The sequence below is a fragment of the Microtus pennsylvanicus genome, chromosome 6 (genome assembly GCF_037038515.1).
Source record: "Microtus pennsylvanicus isolate mMicPen1 chromosome 6, mMicPen1.hap1, whole genome shotgun sequence".
Lineage (NCBI taxonomy): Eukaryota > Metazoa > Chordata > Mammalia > Rodentia > Cricetidae > Microtus > Microtus pennsylvanicus.
Window position 1 is genome coordinate 49,875,555 of NC_134584.1, and position 19,733 is coordinate 49,895,287.

The 19,733-nt window shown below is 43.5% G+C and overlaps 1 protein-coding gene across 2 annotated transcripts in view; it reads right to left on the bottom strand.

Annotated features, from left to right (window-relative positions):
- Positions 1-717: 717 nt before the first annotated feature.
- Ccdc125 (coiled-coil domain containing 125) overlaps positions 718-19,733 on the bottom strand; it is a 32,049-nt gene continuing 13,033 nt past the window's right edge. The window contains exons 4-13 of one of the 2 annotated variants that reach the window (XM_075976182.1): positions 19,150-19,208; positions 17,582-17,668; positions 15,681-15,758; positions 13,001-13,086; positions 11,863-11,945; positions 8,393-8,508; positions 6,921-7,028; positions 5,701-5,872; positions 2,879-3,009; positions 718-1,707 (exon numbers count right to left, since the gene is read on the bottom strand). In XM_075976182.1, the coding sequence (XP_075832297.1) occupies positions 1,402-1,707; positions 2,879-3,009; positions 5,701-5,872; positions 6,921-7,028; positions 8,393-8,508; positions 11,863-11,945; positions 13,001-13,086; positions 15,681-15,758; positions 17,582-17,668; positions 19,150-19,208 (1,226 nt within the window). In that variant the 3' untranslated portion in view covers positions 718-1,401. The remainder of the gene's footprint in view (positions 1,708-2,878; positions 3,010-5,700; positions 5,873-6,920; positions 7,029-8,392; positions 8,509-11,862; positions 11,946-13,000; positions 13,087-15,680; positions 15,759-17,581; positions 17,669-19,149; positions 19,209-19,733) is intronic. The other variant, XM_075976183.1, reaches the window with a different exon arrangement.

Below are 19,733 nucleotides of genomic sequence, written 5' to 3' on the forward strand. Positions count from 1 at the left end.
AAAATGGCAGATAAGGGTTTTTTTAACAGTTGGTCCTAAGTATTGTTTATTATATTGATATTTATCTGACCTAAGACCCATATATTTATCCTAAATAAATACTAGTACTATTATGTTAGTAAAGGGTTTTTTTTAAATATTTTTATTCTATTATTTATGGGGTTTTTTTGCTTGGTTGTTTTTTGAGACAGGATCTCACTTCATAGACCAGCCTGCCTCTGCCTTCTGAGTGCTGGGATGAGGTGTGCACCACCATGCCCAGTTTCATTTATGTAGGGACAAGTCTAAACCGCAGGGAAGTGTGGCGATCAGAGGACAGTCCTGGGAGTTGGGTCTCTCCTAACTCAAGTCGTGTTTACCCACTGAACCATGCCACCAGCTCTAGTTTTGGTTTTTGAGACAATTTTTATTGCTAGGTTGCATCCAGGCTTTCCTAATACTTGCTCACCAGAAGTCAGCCTTGGGTTTTGCCCACCTTTTTTTTGAGGCGGGTCTCTTGCTGCAGTCTGGGGCTCTCCTATTAGGAGGAGCTGGCTAGCCTGGAAACCTCTGCATCTCCAGCGGTCAGGTGTGCTCCATCACACCTGGCTTTTCCTGTGGCTGCTGAGGATCGGATTCAGCCTCATGCTAGCAAGGGAACACTGCACGACTGAGCTATCTCCCCAGCTCCACAAATAACTGAATTTTTCCCAAGAATACTTGTCATTGATACTGTCAAAATGTGAAAAAGCACTTTATAAATAAAATGTCAACATAGTACATATAGAGTACAGAACTAATACATTTCTTATAGAACGTGTTAAAGGTTTGAGTACTTGAGCTGCATCCTAAAACTAAAAGGGAGGGATGTGGTTAAACACATATATTGTTAATACATGTATTAAGATATAACGAACTTACTGCTTTGTAAATTACTATGCTAACATTTTTAAAATATTTAGAAAACATACAACTTCTTAATATTATCAAAATTATGTAATTCTTTTTGTGGTTTTTGGCAGTATCTATATCTCGCTGTATCTTGTCGGCCCTCAAATCATAGTATTTTTGCCTCGGGCTCCCAAGTGCTGGGATTTATTTATAAATTAGGATCCTCCATACTCTGGGTTCTCTTTCAAAGTCTTTGCAATGCTGAACATCAAACCTGAGGCCTTTATGGTTTTTCAAGACAGGGTTTCTCTGTGGAGCCCTGGCTGTCCTGGAACTTGCTCTATAGACCAGGCTGGCCTCAGAGTTAGATTGCCTGCTTCTGCTTCCTGAGTGCTGGGATTGAAGGTGTGCGCCACCATGTGCTAAACCCAAGGCCTTATGCACACTGACCAAGTGTCCTACCTCTGAGATACATTTCCAGCCCAGACTTGATTTTTAACAGCTCTAATTCTGATTCCAGCTGGTTTGTTTTTAAAATATATTTGATGGCAAAGAATGGGATCTTTTAAGAGTCCTTGAGCAGTCTGAATCTCTCTGGGGGTGGTGGACTGAACAAATACAGCCCACAGGATCAGAAACGTGGACATTTGAGTGTGCTGGGTCACACAAAACACAGCGTCCTGAAACTTCCTGCCAGGGGGCTGTGAATGGGGATTTCTGGTTCGTGGGAATTTTGTCCTTATTCTTCTTGGCGGCAATGTCTTTGTCTTCCAGCGCCCGAGCAAGCATGTAACTGACCTTTCTTTGATGAGCCAGTGCTTCTTCTTTGTCATTCAACTGTAAGCAGAAGTTAGGGATGTACCAGTTAGTGTATCAGGAAAAGGAGCGTTGCATTTTATCAGAGGACTGCATTCTAAATTTAGATTGGTCATATTTTAGGATAATCTTGAATCAAATGCTGTGGGATTTAAGTGAATTTTTTAAAATTTATTTGTTGTGCATGTTTATATCTGTGCCATGATGTATGTGTGGGTGTTGGAGAAGAATTTGAGGAGTCATTATGTGTGTCTTGGAACCAAATTCAGGGCCTGGCAGCAGGCTCCAATCTTGATGGGTGAAATCATGCTTTTTATTTTAAACTTTCATTTATGCATATGTTTGTATATGTGCCATGTGTGTGCAGGTGCCTAAGAAGGCCAGAAGAGGGCGTCAGGTCCTCCAAAACTGGATTTACAGGTTGTTGTGAGTGCTGGGAACGAAAGTAAATGCTCCTCACTGAGGAGCCAAACTGAGCCGTGTCTCCAGCCCCAGGGGCTGGAAGGGCAGCAGTGAGGGGCTCATTAAGTAGGGTACTCAATGCTGCTTGCTTGATTGAGTCCAGTCCTTGGAACTCACATAAAGGTGAAGAAGAGAGCCAGTCTACACGTGCCATGGCATGCCGTGCTCACACATGCATCATACATACAACAATGATAGTAAAACTTTCTTTAAAAAAACCCAAGGAATTAGTGTTACTTCTCTGTAACCTGTAAGTTACCTAGAGATGGGGAAGATTGTATATCTGTGTGTAATCTCAACATGTACTGGCTTGTGAAAAATATTTAAAGCTGTATCTGAATTGTTTTTTATGTATTCATATACAAATAAACGTCAGCAGAGTTAACGTGTGTCTGCTCTGAGCACTCGTGTCGGTGTCTTTGGTGTCTTTGTTTCACAGCCGTCTGTGGAAGGTGCCAGGACTGACATCAGGTCGTGTTGGTGACAAAGGGTTTGGAACTCTTAACTGCTCATAACTCCAGGCCGCACAGAAATGAAGGGAGCTGAGCTGGCACACACACCCCAATCAGCTGTCACAGAAGGGATCCTCACAGGAGTGGGGAGAGCTGGCAGGGAGAGGTTGGGGCATGGTGCCTGGTGGAGAAAAGGGTTTAAGAGGCCTAGAATGGGAGCCCATGGATTGTCTGACCCGCAGTCCCTAACCAAAACCAAGTGACAGTCTGGCACTAACCAAGTCTACTAGCATCTTAAGGACTTCTTGTGGGCTGTCTTGGTCTTCAGTCCTCTTAGAACTGTTTTCTGAAGGGAGCATCCCCAGCAGTCTCTGCCTTAAGGTCTTCTTTCTCCTTTGGGACGCATATCCTGGAATGGAGTGGGAGAATCTGGCTGAGAAAATTACTCTCACTGATGTTAACTGCAGTAAAAGCCAAGGCTGATTAATTCCTGCAGCAATCCAGAAGTCATTCTCACAAACCCACAAGGACCAGTGTTGCTGGTTGCACAGCATGATGGGGGAATGGATTTCAGGTATGGGTGGGTGGAGACCTGGAGAGGGTCATCACAGTCTTCTGGAGCAGCAGAAATCCAGATCTGTGTGAGATCACTAACCACGCTACGTGGAAATACTGCAGAGGCCCGACAGGCGCAGGCTGCTGCAGCCCCATCCATGTGAACAGCCAGAAGGGCCTGCACGGGATCCTCGCTCCGCCTCTTAACCACTAAGCTTTAGATGCGTTTTCTGAGCTTCCCCTGTCCTCTGAATCGGGAGCACTGCCTTCCCATTTACCATTGTCATTTCTCATGATGACAAAACATCCATAAAGTTTGCCATCTTCAGCATTTCATTCTGTACACAAGCTACGGGAGTTTGAGAAGAAATTCTGAAGCCAGATGGTGCTTAGACAACTCACTGCCGTATTAAACTTGGTTAAAATGGTAGAGTTTGTGAACATTTTATCATCATAGAAACATAACTGAAAACACCTAGTCCAGTATTAGTATACAATATAATTCTCTATATCTTGATTATCACCAAAAGACAAAATTTGTAGAAAATGCCAGGTGTGGTAGCACACACTTGTAATCCCAGCCCTGGGAGGCAGATAGACACACATGACAAGCACATGGAGTCAGAGGACAACTTTGGGGAGCCAGTTCTTCCATTGTGTGGGTCCCAGGCTTAAACTCAAGCCTAGGCTGGATTGAGTTTCTGGTCCTCCTTCCTCTCCTAATTGCTGGGGTTCCTGACATGTGCACCATGCCCAGCTAAATACATTTTCTTTTCTGTTGTTTTTGAGACAAGGTCTCACTAGGTATTCCTGATGAGCCTACAACTTCTACACAGACCACACCGGCGTGGGATTCTGTCTCCCCGGTGCCAGGATTAAAGGTGTGCACCACCATGCCCAGCTAAACGATATTTTCAGTGTTACTTTCCTCTTGGCATTTGAGTCGTCTGCCTCAGCTTCTGAGCTCGGATTACAAACCTGCACCACCATTCCCAGCTCATCAGAGCACTTGCATTAATTATGTCTCTTCCCACAAACCACAGGTCCTGCCTTAGGTAGAAGAGTACCTCAGCAGAGGACCTGAGTTCAGTTCTCATTACAACCCCCTGTAACTCCAGCTCCGGGGAGTTCAGCACCCTCTTCTGGTCTTCCCAGGCTGTTGAGGAATATTTGTTTATGCAATGATATGTTGCATTTGTTTAATTATATAAAGATGCGCTGCATTTGTTTCACCTTGCCTCCCTAAGGCACCTGATTGGTCTAATAAAAAGCTAATACTAGGCAGGACTGCAGGGTAGAGAGAGTAAGCAAGAGGAGGAATCTAGGCTTGACAGAGACAGGAAGAAAGAAAAGAGATGCCAGGGGCCAGCCAGCCAGACACATAGGAAGCAGGAAAGTAGGGTACACAGCATGAAAGGTAGAAAGCCCATTGGCAAAACAGATGAATAGAAACTCGTTAAGTTAAAAGAGCTAGCGGGACAAGCCTAAGCTAAGGCCGAGCATTCAAAATTAAGTGTGTCTATTTGGGAGCTGATTTGGGGCCCAAAGAAAATTCTGACATGGTAGGTGCCAGCATGCACATGTGTGTGCATACACACACACACCTCTAAGTGTTGGAAAGAACTTATTCTATCTCCTTATGGTTTTATTAACTTCGAAGCTCATTTGTATATGTAATTGCTATTGTCGTCCTTTTAGAATTTCTGCCTCTACCTCCTGATTGTAGCAGCACAGTTATGTGCCGCCATGCTTGGTGCTTCACAGGTGCTAACTTAAAACAAAGAAAATCATCAGTGTGTGTTCGTGTGTGTGTGTGGGGCATATGTATCAGGCATGGCCTGCTTATGGAGGTCAGAGGGCAGCTGTATGGAGTCAGTCAGCTTTCTCCTGAAGTGTCTGGGATAAACGTTGGCATGAAATACTTGTTTTCACCATAAACATCAGCGTGAACAGTTGCTTTCTAGAAATACTTGAAGAAGTCATAGCGGAAAACTGACTGTTTGCTGTTATCTACGCAGTTGTTTTTCTGAAGGAGCTGTCCAGCCTTCACGTGACTTTGGTCACAAGACGGTGCTGGCACACCTGGGTATCTTGAATTACTGGGTGCTGTACACAATAAGGGCTAAGGTTGCTGGGGTGTGATGCTTTCCCTCAGAGAGCATAAAGATTAGATTGGGGCTTTGTGTATGAAGGATCTGTTTTACCCAAAAAAGCACCTGTAGTATAATATAAGTACATACGCCTTTGCACGCTGCTCAGCGTTCAGTTTGTAGAAATGGCTCCTCCCTGCTGCCAGAGAGCTGAGAGTCATCCTAGAGTGACCCTGTCTCCAACCGACCCTCAAAATACACAACACCCCACACCCTCCACTTTTGGGGTCAGGCTCGGTAGCAAGTCCTTTTAGGTGCTGAGCCATCGGTTTAGCCCTGACACTTGCTAAGTTTAAAATGAATAGCAGCTCCATGAAAAGCTCCAGTTATACCTCTTTCCTGTGCCGACTTGGCCCACATCCCAGAGCAGCTAACACCCCCTTCTCCGTAGTTACCCTCGTCTTTCGGGTGCTGCCTGTTGGTCCAGGCTGCTGCTCGTCCACACTTATCCGCGTGTGCCAGTCTCAGCGCCTGGTCGTTTCTCCTGGTCAGCTGTTGTTCAAAAGCAATTCTGAATGCATCTGCCATTATATGAGCCTCTTCCTTACTTTTCTGCAGAATTTCCAGCTGAAAGAGAGTTGGGGAGCCATGAGAGGTGAAACTGGAGCCGTCTTTTCATATGAATCGCTGTGTTCCTAGCCTCTATTCCCTCTAGCTTGTCTGCGTAAGTCAGCGCTTGCCCATTCTACCGGCACTCTGGATGCTAGCACCCTGTGCCAACCCCCCTGCTCTTGAAACTCACCACCCCTGCTGAGCCCTGTGCCAGTCCTGGAGGAAGGACACAGCCGGAAAGGAGGAGAGCGCCTAAGGCTGTGCACCTCCCTAGCTGAGCTTGAGTCTGATCCATGTGGTTCTATGCTGTTCTTCAGGAGTAGCTAATGTGTAGCTGTTAGCCTTCCTAAGCGATCTAAAGGCTTTAAATTCTCTGTCTTCAAAAAAGGTAAACCAGTGGCTGGGCGTAGTGGCACACACCTTTAATGCCAGCAATGGAGAGGCAGAGACAGGCAGATCTCTGAGTTCAAGTCTGGCCTAGTCTATAGAGTTAGTTCCAGGACAGTCAGGGGTACACAGAGAAACCCTGTCTCAAAACAAACAGCCAAATCATAAATTTGGTTTGTACACATAAACATTCATAATTAAAGTCCAATTATAAGGGCAACTATCAGCTGGTTAAATGCCTGGCCTGTTGATGATAAAGACAGTTGTCATCCTGTTAACCTATGAGAGGACTGAGGCTTATTCTGCCCACAGCCTCACGGACGCAAACGATGGTGCTAAGAGCACAGCTGGTCAACTCTACTTATTTTAATGTAAACACACCGTTTCCCTCTATTAACTGCGATTTGAAGGCCATGTAGAAATGAGAAAATATGAATTTAAGAAATATTAATTACACACTTAGCCAAACGACTTTACCTGGCTTCAGATTTCACGCAATGCACTATGTGTGTTTTGGAACCAGGTAAACGAAGTCTAATGCACAAGTTAATTCTATTACATAAAACCAAGCGTAGTTTCCTCAGCCAGTGACTCCTAAGATAAAACTCATTATTGCAAATCCTGCCATTTATCCTCCAGCTAATAAAGGGCCTGAACCAAGACATCTGATAAATACCTCATGTCTGAGCTGAAGAACCAGTTTCCGAGTGGACGCTGCCATTTTGGCACAAGAACAGGGGTTCCCTCCAGGACCGCGACACAGGCAGGCTCCAAGAACTGCAAGCTTGAAACCCAAAGGCATTGCCTGTTACCACGTGTCACGCTGTCTGAGACACATAGACACACACACCCCACAGCCATGCTAGTCAAGCCTCTGATTCAATAAAGTGGACAGTGTATATGTGTGTGTATAATATATATGATGTATATTATATATACATATATATTTTTTTAAAGAAAACAGGAGTTCGTGATCTGAGTAGAAATGGCCACAAATGAAACATCATTTCTTGCAATAAACACTTCAAAGAGTTTACATTCCTTCCTTCTCAATCTCAAAACCTTTAATGCTGGCATTCATCTCCAATAGCTTTGGATGTGCAGCAAGAATTTAGCCTAACCAAGTCTTAAATACTAACACCCAAAGTGAGTGCTGCCTGTGGTAGGCGTGGCCTCGTAGCCTGCATTCCCTGTGTCCCTCTCCTCCAACAAGACTGTGGGCAGAATGAACAATGAATTTTATTTTACCCTGGGGAAAGCAATCACGGCTCCATTCTTTAAAAAAATTACTCTGTGGGGCTGGAGAGGTGGCTCACTGGATAAGAGCACTGGCTGCTTTTCCAGAGCCCTGAGTTCAATTCCCAGCAACCACAGGCTTTCTCACAGCCATCTATAGTGGGATCTGATGCCCTCTTCTGGCATAAGGTTGTACATGCAGATAGAGCCCTCACACAAAGATCAATCAAAAAATAAATATATTTCTTGGTCAATGACTATAATGAAGTCACTTGTAGCCCTGGCCCCTCAAAACTTGATTAAAGCTTAAGTGAAGAAGCAGGGTCATTCTTGGAAGAAAAGAAAAAAGGAAAGCAAAGCAAGAACCTCCCTTCGGTTTTCCGCCCATGATAGCAGCTAGGCACACTTACTAATTTAGCAGAGGCCGTCTGTAGTAGTGAACCATGCGTTCTGAAGTTTCATAAGGAATTTACCATAAAACTACCTAACTCCAGTCTGCCTAGGTGTAAGTCACTAGCAGTGTGACAGAGAAAATCACCCCACATTCCTGTCTCCCCTCGTGTGTGACATGAAGCTTGAGTCAGAGCATGAGGGTTCAATGTGTCAGTCTTAGAGGACCCGACACCGGCGAAGGGCGCGACAGTGCTTGTTCATGCCTTGTCACCGTGAGAAAAATACCTGAACCCACCCAGCCTTGGTTCCCTTTGCAGCCCCTGGAAAGAGCCAGTCCCACCCAGCAGGGAGGTGTGGCTCAAAGGGCACGGTAGCAGCAGCTGGCAAGAAGCGACCTGGGCGGTCACGGGCCTCTCGCACCCGAGTCTGAGGCGCTAAGTATGTTGCTGTCCTGAGCAGGCTGCAGGGAATAGGAAAGCAGCCGTCCCTGCCGTGCGGCTTTCCCGGGTGCACACGTACCTCGAGTCCGGATACCTCTGTAAAGGCACTGTCCTCCTGAGCCATGTTCTCCCGAGCCACCTTCTGCTGTTTGATATCAAGCATGGCAAGTGTCTCCAAATACCGCTGGTTCAAAACTAGGAAGGGCCACACATGACACTGTGAGCTCTCTGAGGCCAGCTACAGCCTCTCTATGGAGTCACACAGAAGCCACACACTTACTTCTAAGTGACACTTATCAGCCAGTACACAAGACTGGGCTTCATCCAGAAACCTAGCTGATGAAACAGGAAGTAGCATGGGAGAAAAGAGATACCGAGTAGCTCCTTTTTGTTGTTGTTTTTTTTTTTTTTCAGGACAGGTTTCTCTGTTTAACAGCTCTGGCTGTCCTGGAACTCACTCTATAGACCAGGCTGACCTCGAACTCAGAGATCCTCCTGCCTCTGCCTGAAATGCTAGATGGGATTAAAGGTGTGTGCTGGCCAGGCGGTAGTGGCCTATGCCTTTAATTCCTGCACTCAGGAGGCAGAGGCAGGCACATCTGGGGTTGGGGGGGAGAAAAAAAAAGAATCAAGGTGTGTGCCACCAAGTGGATTTTTTATTTTTTTTAAGATTTATTTATTTATTATGTATACAGTGTTCTGCCTGCACACCAGAAGAAGGCACCAGATCTCATTACAGACGGCTGTGAGCCACCATGTGGATGCTGGGAACTGAACTCAGGACCTCCAGAAGAGTGATCACTTAAGAAGAGCTCTTAACCTCCAAGTCATCTCTCCAGCCCCTTTGCTTTTTCTTTTTCATTTTTTTAAAAAAGTGAACATGTAAGGTAGATTATCCAGCGACTTTGAGAATGTTGCAGGAATATTTCTGGAATAAGTACGTTGATACCAATGGGACCGAAAGAGATAGGAAGTCAGGATACCCCCCAAAAGGTTTCCATGCCAGGTCTCTTTTGTATTCTCATTTGATACTCTAAAACCACGTGGGACAGACAGAAAAATAAGATTTTACAGAAGCCTACATGGCAGCAGGTTGGTCAGGGCAACCACCGATTGTTTCAGCTGTTCCTTCAGGTCATTATGTTCCAGGGGCAAGGAAACTTATGCTTGTCGAATAGGCAGTAAAAGTGGTGCTGTGACTAAATTGATAAATCGCTGTGTGATAATGGGCCTTTTCCACCTTATTCTACTTCAGACAAGGAAAAGACTGCGGAGTGAGATCTCATGTACTATATTCATGTCAAATGTGCCAGTTACCCAAATCCCAGCAGATTTTTTTCTATTAAGCATTTTCCAGCCAGGTGTAGTGGCGCACGCCTTTGATCCCGGCACTTGGACTCGGGAGGCAGAGACAGGCAGATCTCTGAGTTTGAGGCCAGTGTGGTCTACAGAGTGAGTTCCAGGATGGTCAGAGCTACACAGAGAACCCTGTCTGGAACAAAGAACAACAGCAGGGAGTTTCCACAGAGGGCTGGGTGCAACGGTGATTTCTAGGCCAGTCTGATCACTGCCTAGTAAGACCCTGTCTCAAGAAACAAAACGGTTTTCATAGGAGAGGCCCTCACCAGGGTCAAAAAGAAAGGGAAGGGATCCTGTTTAGTGGAGAACAGAAAACAGTAACTTTCCTCTCGAGGAAGAGTGAACAAGGGGGGGGGGGGGGCTAGTGATTCTGGAACTTTCTGCCCTAGACTACCAGAGGTACAGCTGGATGCTCAGACACACGTGTGTCCAGATCTCATCTGGGCGTTTCGTGAGCACCAGGAGCCTCTGAGCCACGCTGATTCAGGGTTTGTTCCCTTCAAACGGTCACTTAGTTTCTGCTGAGGGGAGGAATTAGCATCTTTTCTTAAAAATTTGTTACAAAAATCAGTACAAGCAGGGCTCTTCCAATGTTGACCATAAGGTGGCTCATTGTATACGGGCTGTGCAATATACAGACTTTACACCTAAGGGTACACACATGGCCGGTCGGTGGAGCCCAGACTGTGTCTACCTCATGGCAATCCTCCTGCCTCAGCCTCCCAAACTGGACCGAAGGGATGGTGAAGAGGAACTGTGCACAGCCTTTACTTTGGAATATTTCAGAAAACTGTAGAATGATTGAGGGCACTGACTGCGCACACAGTTTGCCAGCACTACTGAATTAATCACTTTTACTTTAGAGTTTTCAAGAACTATAGTTCAGACATGGACACAATGTACTTTGATATATTCACCTCCCACTCCCTCCACCAACACCTCCCAATTGCTGCTTTTTGTTTGTTTTCTTGAGACAGAATCTCCCGTGTAGCCTATGGCTGTTGTTAAACTGTGTAGACCAGGCTGGCCTCAAACTCACAGAGATCTACCTGCCTCTGCTTCCTGAGTGCTGGGATTAAAGGGTGAGTACCACCATGGCTTGCCCAATTGTTTATTTTAAACAATTAAAGGATTAATCTGATGTTGTATGGATTTCACCTTGATAGTCTTATTTAAGAAATCTTTTAAAAAATCTAAACGATACATTTTTATTTTCCCTAAATTATATTACTTCAAAATACTAGCACTCTGTCTATATTGACAAGAGTGTTCTTGCTGCAGTATATTCTGTATTTGCTATCTTTTTTTTAATATTTATTTATTTATTATGTATACAGCATTCCATGTGTGCCCACAAGCCAGAAGGGGGCGCCAGGTCTCATTATAGATGGCTGTAAGCCACCATGTGGTTGCTGGGAATTGAACTCAGGACCTCTGGAAGAGCAGTCAGTGCTCTTAACCACTGAGCCATCTCTCCAGCCCCTGTATTTGCTATCTTTAAACATATTTTATTATTATTATTATTATTATTTTAGTTATAAACTGATTGGCCCATTAGCTCAGGCTTCTTATTATTTTTTTAATTAATTTATTTATTAAAGATTTCTGCCTCCTCCCCGCCACCGCCTCCCATTTCCCTCCCCCTCCCCCAATCAAGTCCCCCTCCCTCATCAGCTCAAAGAGCAATCAGGGTTCCCTGACCTGTGGGAAGTCCAAGGACCACCCACCTCCATCCAGGTCTAGTAAGGTGAGCATCCAAACTGCCTAGGCTCCCACAAAGCCAGTACGTGCAGTAGGATCAAAAACCCATTGCCATTGTTCTTGAGTTCTCAGTAGTCCTCATTGTCCGCTATGTTCAGCGAGTCCGGTTTTATCCCGTGCTTTTTCAGACCCAGGCCAGCTGGCCTTGGTGAGTTCCCGATAGAACATCCCCATTGTTTCAGTGTGTGGGTGCACCCCTCACGGTCCTGAGTTCCTTGCTCGTGCTCTCTCTCCTTCTGCTCCTGATTTGGACCTTATTATTATTTTTTTAGAGGCAAGGTTTCTGTGTAGCCCTGGCTGTATACTCTGTAGATCAGGCTGGCCTTGAACTCTGTCTGTCTCTGCCTCCTGCAAGTGCTGGGAATAAAGATATTCGCCACCACCCCAGGCTAACATATTTTAAGAGAATCATTAAAATCCATTACTCACCAGCATTTTCAGACTTGAGCGCTTTAATTTCTTCTGTTTTCACCTTCAGATTCTCTCTGAGGACAGTATTGTCACAGCTTAGTCTGCAAAGGGAAACTTAACTGAATAATTAAAGTATTAACACCTCGATGAGCAAAACTATCTTTATTTCTACAATTTATTACATTTTATTTGTGGGACATTTTAACAGCGCACATATTGGGGTCAAAGGACAGCCTGTGGGAGTGGGTTCTCCCCTTCTGCTATGTGGGTGGTGGGATCGAACTCAGGTCTTCGGGATTGGTGGCAAATGTTTTTTATCTACTCAGCCATCTCGCCAACCTTCAATTATTATTATTTGGTTTTTTGAGACAGGGTTTCTCTGTCTATCTCTGGTTATCCTGGAACTAGCTCTTGTAGACCAGGCTAGCCTCGAACACACAGAGAACCTCCTGCCTCTGCCTCCCTGAGTGCTGGGATTAAAGGTGTACCACCATCACCTGGTGTCACATTGATATAATTTTAATTTAACTTAATAACCATTTGGACACTGACGCTGTGCTTGGGCCATCTAAGACAGGCCCTCAAGTAAACCTTGGATACTGGTCAGTTCTGAGTAGGTATGGGGATCATAACCACTGGGCTAAGTTAAATGAGGGGACTGACGACAGGAAGCTGTGCATGGGGGGAGGGTATGAGGGATCTGAACTCAGGTCTTGTGAGGCAAACACTTTACCCACTGAGCCATCTCCCCAGGCTGCTTCCTTTGCTGTTGTTGCTTTACAAATGCTAACTAGGCCCTCTACCACTGAGCAGCATCCTTGGTATGTGCCCTGCCACAATACCTGGCTCTACTATATACGCAGTACTAGGAAAACAACAGAAAAATATGGGAATGGAAAGTAGATCAGCAATAAGAATTTTATTTATAATTTTCTCAAAGAAGAAGAAAGCCTAAAATGGCATTTGAATGACATGCATTTTAAAATTTTCCTTGGGAAAATTATGGATGATACCTACCTATATGGACTATATACTATACCTACCCAGGCTGAGGATGGGCTCGGCTGTGCCCGAGGACGATGGCCCTCAGTTGTGATGGAACTGCACAGCATGCACAGGCCCTAGGTTTAGTTTTCGATGCCATCAAAATACAAACCTGTCATACTTTTGGATCCACGATTCCTCTATATTTTTAAATCTATCCTGATCAAATTCCATTTCCCACTGCAAGGCATTTATTTCCTATAGAAAGAGAAATAATACCTTCAGATAAAAAAACAAATAAAAGAACATTTCGTGGAAAATTATCAGTATAAATCTTTCTGAGACACTGAATGGGTGAAAGGCATTAATTTATGCTCTTGGAAGAGTCTATGGCATTTGAAAATTACATCAGGCTGGGCATTGGGGGTACATACCTTAATCCAATCCCAGCACTTGGGAGGCAGAGGCAGCCAGATCTCTGTAAATTCAAGGCCAGCCTAGTCTACAGAGTGAGTTCCAAGACAGCCAGGGCTGTTAGACAGAGAAACTCTGCCATTAAAAGAAAAAACAAAAAACAAAAACGGGGCTGGAGAGATGGCTCAGAGGTTAAGAGCATTGCCTGCTCTTCCAAAGGTCCTGAGTTCAATTCCCAGCAACCACATGGTGGCTCACAACCATCTGTAATGAGATTTGGTGCCCTCTTCTGGCCTGCAGGCATACACACAGACAGAATATTGTATACATAATAAATAAATAATTAAAAAAAAACAAAAAACACACAACAAATGGACTTTTTTTTTTAAGCTCTCAGACACACTTTGATAAAGCTCACCGAACACAGCAAAGAAATTTCAAATTATTTATGTTCAAAATTTGGTTATAAGGGCTGGAGAGATGGCTCAGCAGTTAAGAGCATTGCCTGCTCTTCCAGAGGTCCTGAGTTCAATTCCCAGCAACCACATGGTGGCTCACAACCATCCGTAATGAGGTCTGGTGCCCTCTTCTGGCCTTCAAGCATACATACAGAAAGAATATTGCATACATAACAAAATTTGGTTATAGTGAGCCCAGATTTCTCAGGGTCCACTTCTGCCCATGTAGACACCAGAAACTACTTCTTGGAGTCTTTACCCAAATGGCCCCATCAGGGGAGAATACGATTTATGTAAGAAAATGACATCTGTGATTATCCTAATTCCATGTCTAGTGAGGTGTTCGGAAACACGCTGACCCTGCCTGGGGCAGAGGACAAAAAAGGAAAAAGATAAAAAGTGCTAAATTGTCAGACCTGCTGCCATATATTATATATTTATATATATATATTATGTATTTATATAAGACCTGCTGCCATATATTATATATATATATATTATGTATTTATATAAGACCTGCTGCCATATATTATATATATATATAATGTATTTATATAAGACCTGCTGCCATATATTATATATATATATATTATGTATTTATATAAGACCTGCTGCCATATATTATATATATATATATTATGTATTTATATAAGACCTGCTGCCATATATTATATATATATATATTATGTATTTATATAAGACCTGCTGCCATATATTATATATATATATATTATGTATTTATATAAGACCTGCTGCCATATATTATATATTTATATATATATATTATGTATTTATATAAGACCTGCTGCCATATATTATATATATATATTATGTATTTATATAAGACCTGCTGCCATATATTATATATATATATATTATGTATTTATATAAGACCTGCTGCCATATATTATATATATATATATTATGTATTTATATAAGACCTGCTGCCATATATTATATATATATATTATGTATTTATATAAGACCTGCTGCCATATATTATATATTTATATATATATATATTATGTATTTATATAAGACCTGCTGCCATATATTATATATTTATATATATATATTATGTATTTATATAAGACCTGCTGCCATATATTATATATTTATATATATATATTATGTATTTATATAAGACCTGCTGCCATATATTATATATTTATATATATATATTATGTATTTATATAAGACCTGCTGCCCATAAAAGGCCGCACTTTACTCGCGTGACAATCTATTTTAAAATTTATGAGTCTAAAGCCGGGCGATGGTGGCGCATGCCTTTAATCCCAGCACTTGGGAGGCAGAGACAGGCGGATCTCTGTGAGTTCGAGACCAGCCTGGTCTACAAGAGCTAGTTCCAGGACAGGCTCCAAAGCCACAGAGAAACCCTGTCTCGAAAAGCCAAAAAAAAAAAAAAAAAAAAAAAAAATTATGAGTCCAGGGGCTGGAGAGATGGCTCAGTGGTTAAGAGCACTGGCTGCTCTTCCAGAAGACCCTGGTTCAATTCCCAGCACCCACATGGCCACTCACAACTGTCTATAACTCCAGTTCCAAGGGAGCCAATACTCTCATACAGGTAAACCAATGTACATGAAATAAAAATAAATCATTGAAAAAATGTCAGTGTCCAAAGGGAAAACCGTCAGAGATTGCAGAACTCCTTGCGGGAGAGTAAGCACAAATGAAACACCTGTTACCACACCGAGCCTAAGAAAATTCTATCTAGGGGTTGGAGAGATGGCTTAGAGGTTAAGAGCATTGTCTGCTCTTCCAAAGGTCCTGAGTTCAATTCCCAGCAACCACATGGGGGCTCACAACCATCTGTAATGGGGTCTGTGCCCTCTTCTGGCCTTCAGGCATACACACAGACAGAATATTTTATACATAATAAATCAATAAATATTTAAAAAAAGAGAAAATTCTATCTAAATATTATCAGATTGAGCACATCAATGCTATATTTGCAAATACCTTCTCCAGAGATCGCTTTTGTTCTATGGTTTTTTGAAGCACTGTCTGTGTGTGACTTGTGGCCTTGTCAAGCACTGCCTAAGAAAAAATAAAAATAGCGTCAGTAAAATTAAGCTTTAAACCCTCTTATTTGCATAATATATGAGCATATTCCTATATGCATATTTTATTTTTAAAGATTTATTTATTTTCAATACACATACTTTATTTTCAATGTCTGTGTGTCTGCATATAAATGTGTGCATGTGCGTGCTGGTGCCTGAGGCGCCCTTTTGGAAGGGGGTGTCGGATCCCCTGGAGCTGGAGTTACAGGCAGTTATGAGCTACCTGACTAAAAAGAAAGTATTGTTGGGCGGTGGTGGCACACACCTTTAATCCCAGGACTGGAAGGCAGAGGCAAGCGGATCTCTGAGTTTGAGGCCAGCCTGCTCTACAGAGAGAGGTCTAGGACAGCCAATGCTACACAGAGAAACCCTGTCTCAATAAACTAAAAAGGAGGAGGAACAAGAAGGAGAAGAAAGTATTTGTTATATGATTTCAGCCACAATAAGGCTGGCACTTCCGGGTTCTGGTGCCACGCATGTGCAGACAAGCCCTCAGGCAGAAGTGCCTAAAGGCCCCTGGGATGTTTTTTTTTTTTTTTTAAATATTTATTTATTTATTATATATACAATATACAATGTTCTGTCTGTGTGTATCCCTGCAGGCCAGGAGAGGGCACCAGACCTCATTACAGATGGTTGTGAGCCACCATGTGGTTGCTGGGAATTGAACTCAGGACCTTTGGAAGAGTAGGCAATGCTCTTAACCACTGAGCCATCTCTCCAGCCCCCAGGCCCCTGGGATGTTAAAGGGCCCCGTGATCCACATGAGGTGTGGCTGCATCATCCACTATGACTCAGCTAAGCCCTTGCACGCATGTATGATATCCGTCATCTGCGTCTGACGTAGTCACGTCAACCCCCTGTGCACATGCGCTAGGCAGCTTTTAAAAGCTGGAAGCGCTGTCTCCCACTCCCTCCCTCCCTCCCTCCCTCCCTCCCTCTCTCCCTCCCTCCCTCTCTCCCTCTCTTCTCTCCCTCCCTCTCTCCCTCTCTCTCTCTGTCTCTCTCTCTCTCCCCACCCCCACCTCACCAGGCCTGTACACACCCCCTTAATAAACTCCTAAGTGGGTTTGTTGCCTGTTCTGCGTTTCCTTCTTACTCGCACCAGGTAATTTCAGTATTGACACATGATTTAACATGATTGGACCTCAAAAGCACGCTAACCAAATAATTACAGACACAAATGGTTATGTTTGTTTGAAAGAGAAATCGGTTAAAAAGTGTATGGGTGATTCTTTTTAAGTTTTTTTTTTTTTTTTTGAGATTTATTTTATATACAGTGTTCTGTCGGCATGTACACCTGTGTGCCAGAAGAGGTCACCAGATTTCATTACAGATGTTTGTGAGCTGGGAATTAAACCCGGATCCTCTGGGAGAGCAGCCAATGCCCTTAGCCTCTGAGTGATCTCTCCAGCCCCTACAAGATTTATTTCTTTTTTTAAAAAAGAATATTGCAAATGTTTGCTCTAAAATTAAGTTCTAGTGATACCTATACAACTCAGTAGTTAATAAAAAAAATAACTGCACCTCAAAAACCCAACAATATTAAACACCGATTCTTTTATTTTACAAGGTAAAAACATCACTAATTACTGTCGTTTCTGCTGCTGTTGCTGGTGGTGATGGTGCTAGTGGTGGTGGTGTGTGTGTGTGTTTCCAAAACAGGGTCTCAGGATGTAACCAGACCTGATCTAGAACTCTCAATCCTCCTACCACTGCCTCCTGAGTGCAGGGATTATAATTCCACTCGTTACTGAAATGTGTTAAGTGATGAAAATTTCAGAAATAAATTCTTACCATGCTTTGAAGGATTTTCAATGCTTCCTCTTTACCTTCAAGTTGTCTTTGAGAGGCTTCAAGTTCAGTTTTTAAAATCTCTACTTCCTGAGGACAGAAATACAGTAAGCCTTCCCGTTTACAAGGCATGGAATTCCTGAACTGTCAACATGGCTAGTCCACATTTACCCTTAAACAGGGCTGTGAGTTCCTAGAGACGCTGCAGGGAGCCTGTCGGAATATGCCCAAGAGCCTCACTACCAAGCTCCAGTCTGACGGGACAGCAGCCCACTCCAGCATGTGGTTCTGGTAGGCCTTGCCCTTGTCCCCAGTCCTCTGCCTTGCTAAAACCCGTTAGATTACAGTCCTAAAGCTAGCCACCAAGGTCCATCCCCTTGTTTGGTCACTTCATCCCCGTGACACTGACTACCATTGAAGTCCAGCAACTTGGAAGCTCACCTAATTAACATGCCCAATTAAAATGAAATACCTGGGCTGGAGAGATGGCTCAGGAGTTAAGAGCATTGCCTGCTCTTCCAAAGGTCCTGAGTTCAATTCCCAGCAACCACATGGTGGCTCACAACCATCTGTAATGAGGTCTGGTGCCCTCTTCTGGCCTTCAGGCATACACACATAATAAATGTTTAAAAAAAAAATAAAAATAAAATAAAATGAAATACCTCCTCCTAACATGGGGTTTCCCCCTTTACCCTTATAAACTGCTATTTCCTATGGGCCACATTGTTGTGATTGGAGCAGTGGGGCTGCGTGTGTCTCCTCTCTATCCAGGGACAGTCCTTTGTCCCTCCAGGACAAATACCCCTGCCCCTTTTCCCTTGTCCCCTTCTCCCTCATCCCCATCTCCTTTATTACTGCATCCTACCCTATTCTAACACAGACCTCCCTGTCTCCTCTTAAAAATTACACCTGCGAGGTCATTTTCTGATGTTTTTCTGCCTGTCAGAAAGCAACCAATTAACCTTTTCTTCCCTGCTTAATAAAGGATCTCTCATAAGGAAAAGAAAAATCTCGGTGCTGTTCTGTTTGACAAAGGATCTCAAAGGATTCTCAGCTGGGCATAGCAGCACATGCCCTTAATCCCAGCACTTGGGAGGCAGAGATATGGCATCTGCAAGGAAGCAATGCCAATTGTAGTTTAGATAGGTTTAGAGAAGCCAGGTAGAGAACCGACTGGCATGCTTGAAGGGCGCGGGTGTGCTTATACAAGAGGACTTTAAAAGGCAAGAACCAGGGCCAGCAAGATGACTCAGCAGGTTATGGAGCTTGCCATCAAGTCTGACCACCGGAGTTCAATCCCTGGAACCCACAAGATGGAAGGAGAGAACCAACTCCAGCAAGCTGTTCTCTGATGTCTACACGTGTGCTGTGCACAGGTGCCCACACAAACATAAACAAAGAAAGAAAAGGGAGGGAGGGAGGGAGGGACAGTCAGAGAAAGAGAGAGACAGAGACGGAGAGAATAAGAAAGGGAGCCTGTTGAAAACTAGGTGCCCAAGAGATGAAGGGAAGAAGGCAGAGGTCTGGAGGAATGGATGGGGGTGCAAGGCCCACTTCGTTGCAGGACATACCTCTAAAGTTTCATGAAGACGCTGCCTTAATTGTTCATTTGACAATTCTGAGTTAGAATCTATTGGAGGAAAAATTGAATAGTTTCTTTAGTTAAATACATGGCATTTAGCTGGCCATGGTGGCAGACTCCTTAAATCCCAGCGCTCGGGAGGCAGAGATAGGTGGATCTCTGTAAGCCTCAGGCCAGCCTGGTTTACATAGTGAATTCCAGAACAACCAGGGCTATGTAGAGAAACCCTGTCCCAAATGCCCTGTCCCCACCCCTCTGCAAAATACAGAGAATCTGATTATAAATATCAAATATGTATTTTCTTTAAATTGCAAAATGAAAAAATTATAATATGATAACTAATGATAAAATACGTAAAGTTAAAAGATAAGTGGCTTTGAAAAAACAGCATTAAAGGGGGTTGTGATATGAAGCATGTGATGAACTGGCTGCCACACAAATGTGTAGAAACACATGAATGTTCTAGTTGAATAAATGGATTTTAATGTTTGTCTTCAGTAGCAATAACAATGCCTAGGAACCAAACTTTCTTTCCAAGAACAATAACTTACTGAAGTTCTTCTGTAACTTTTT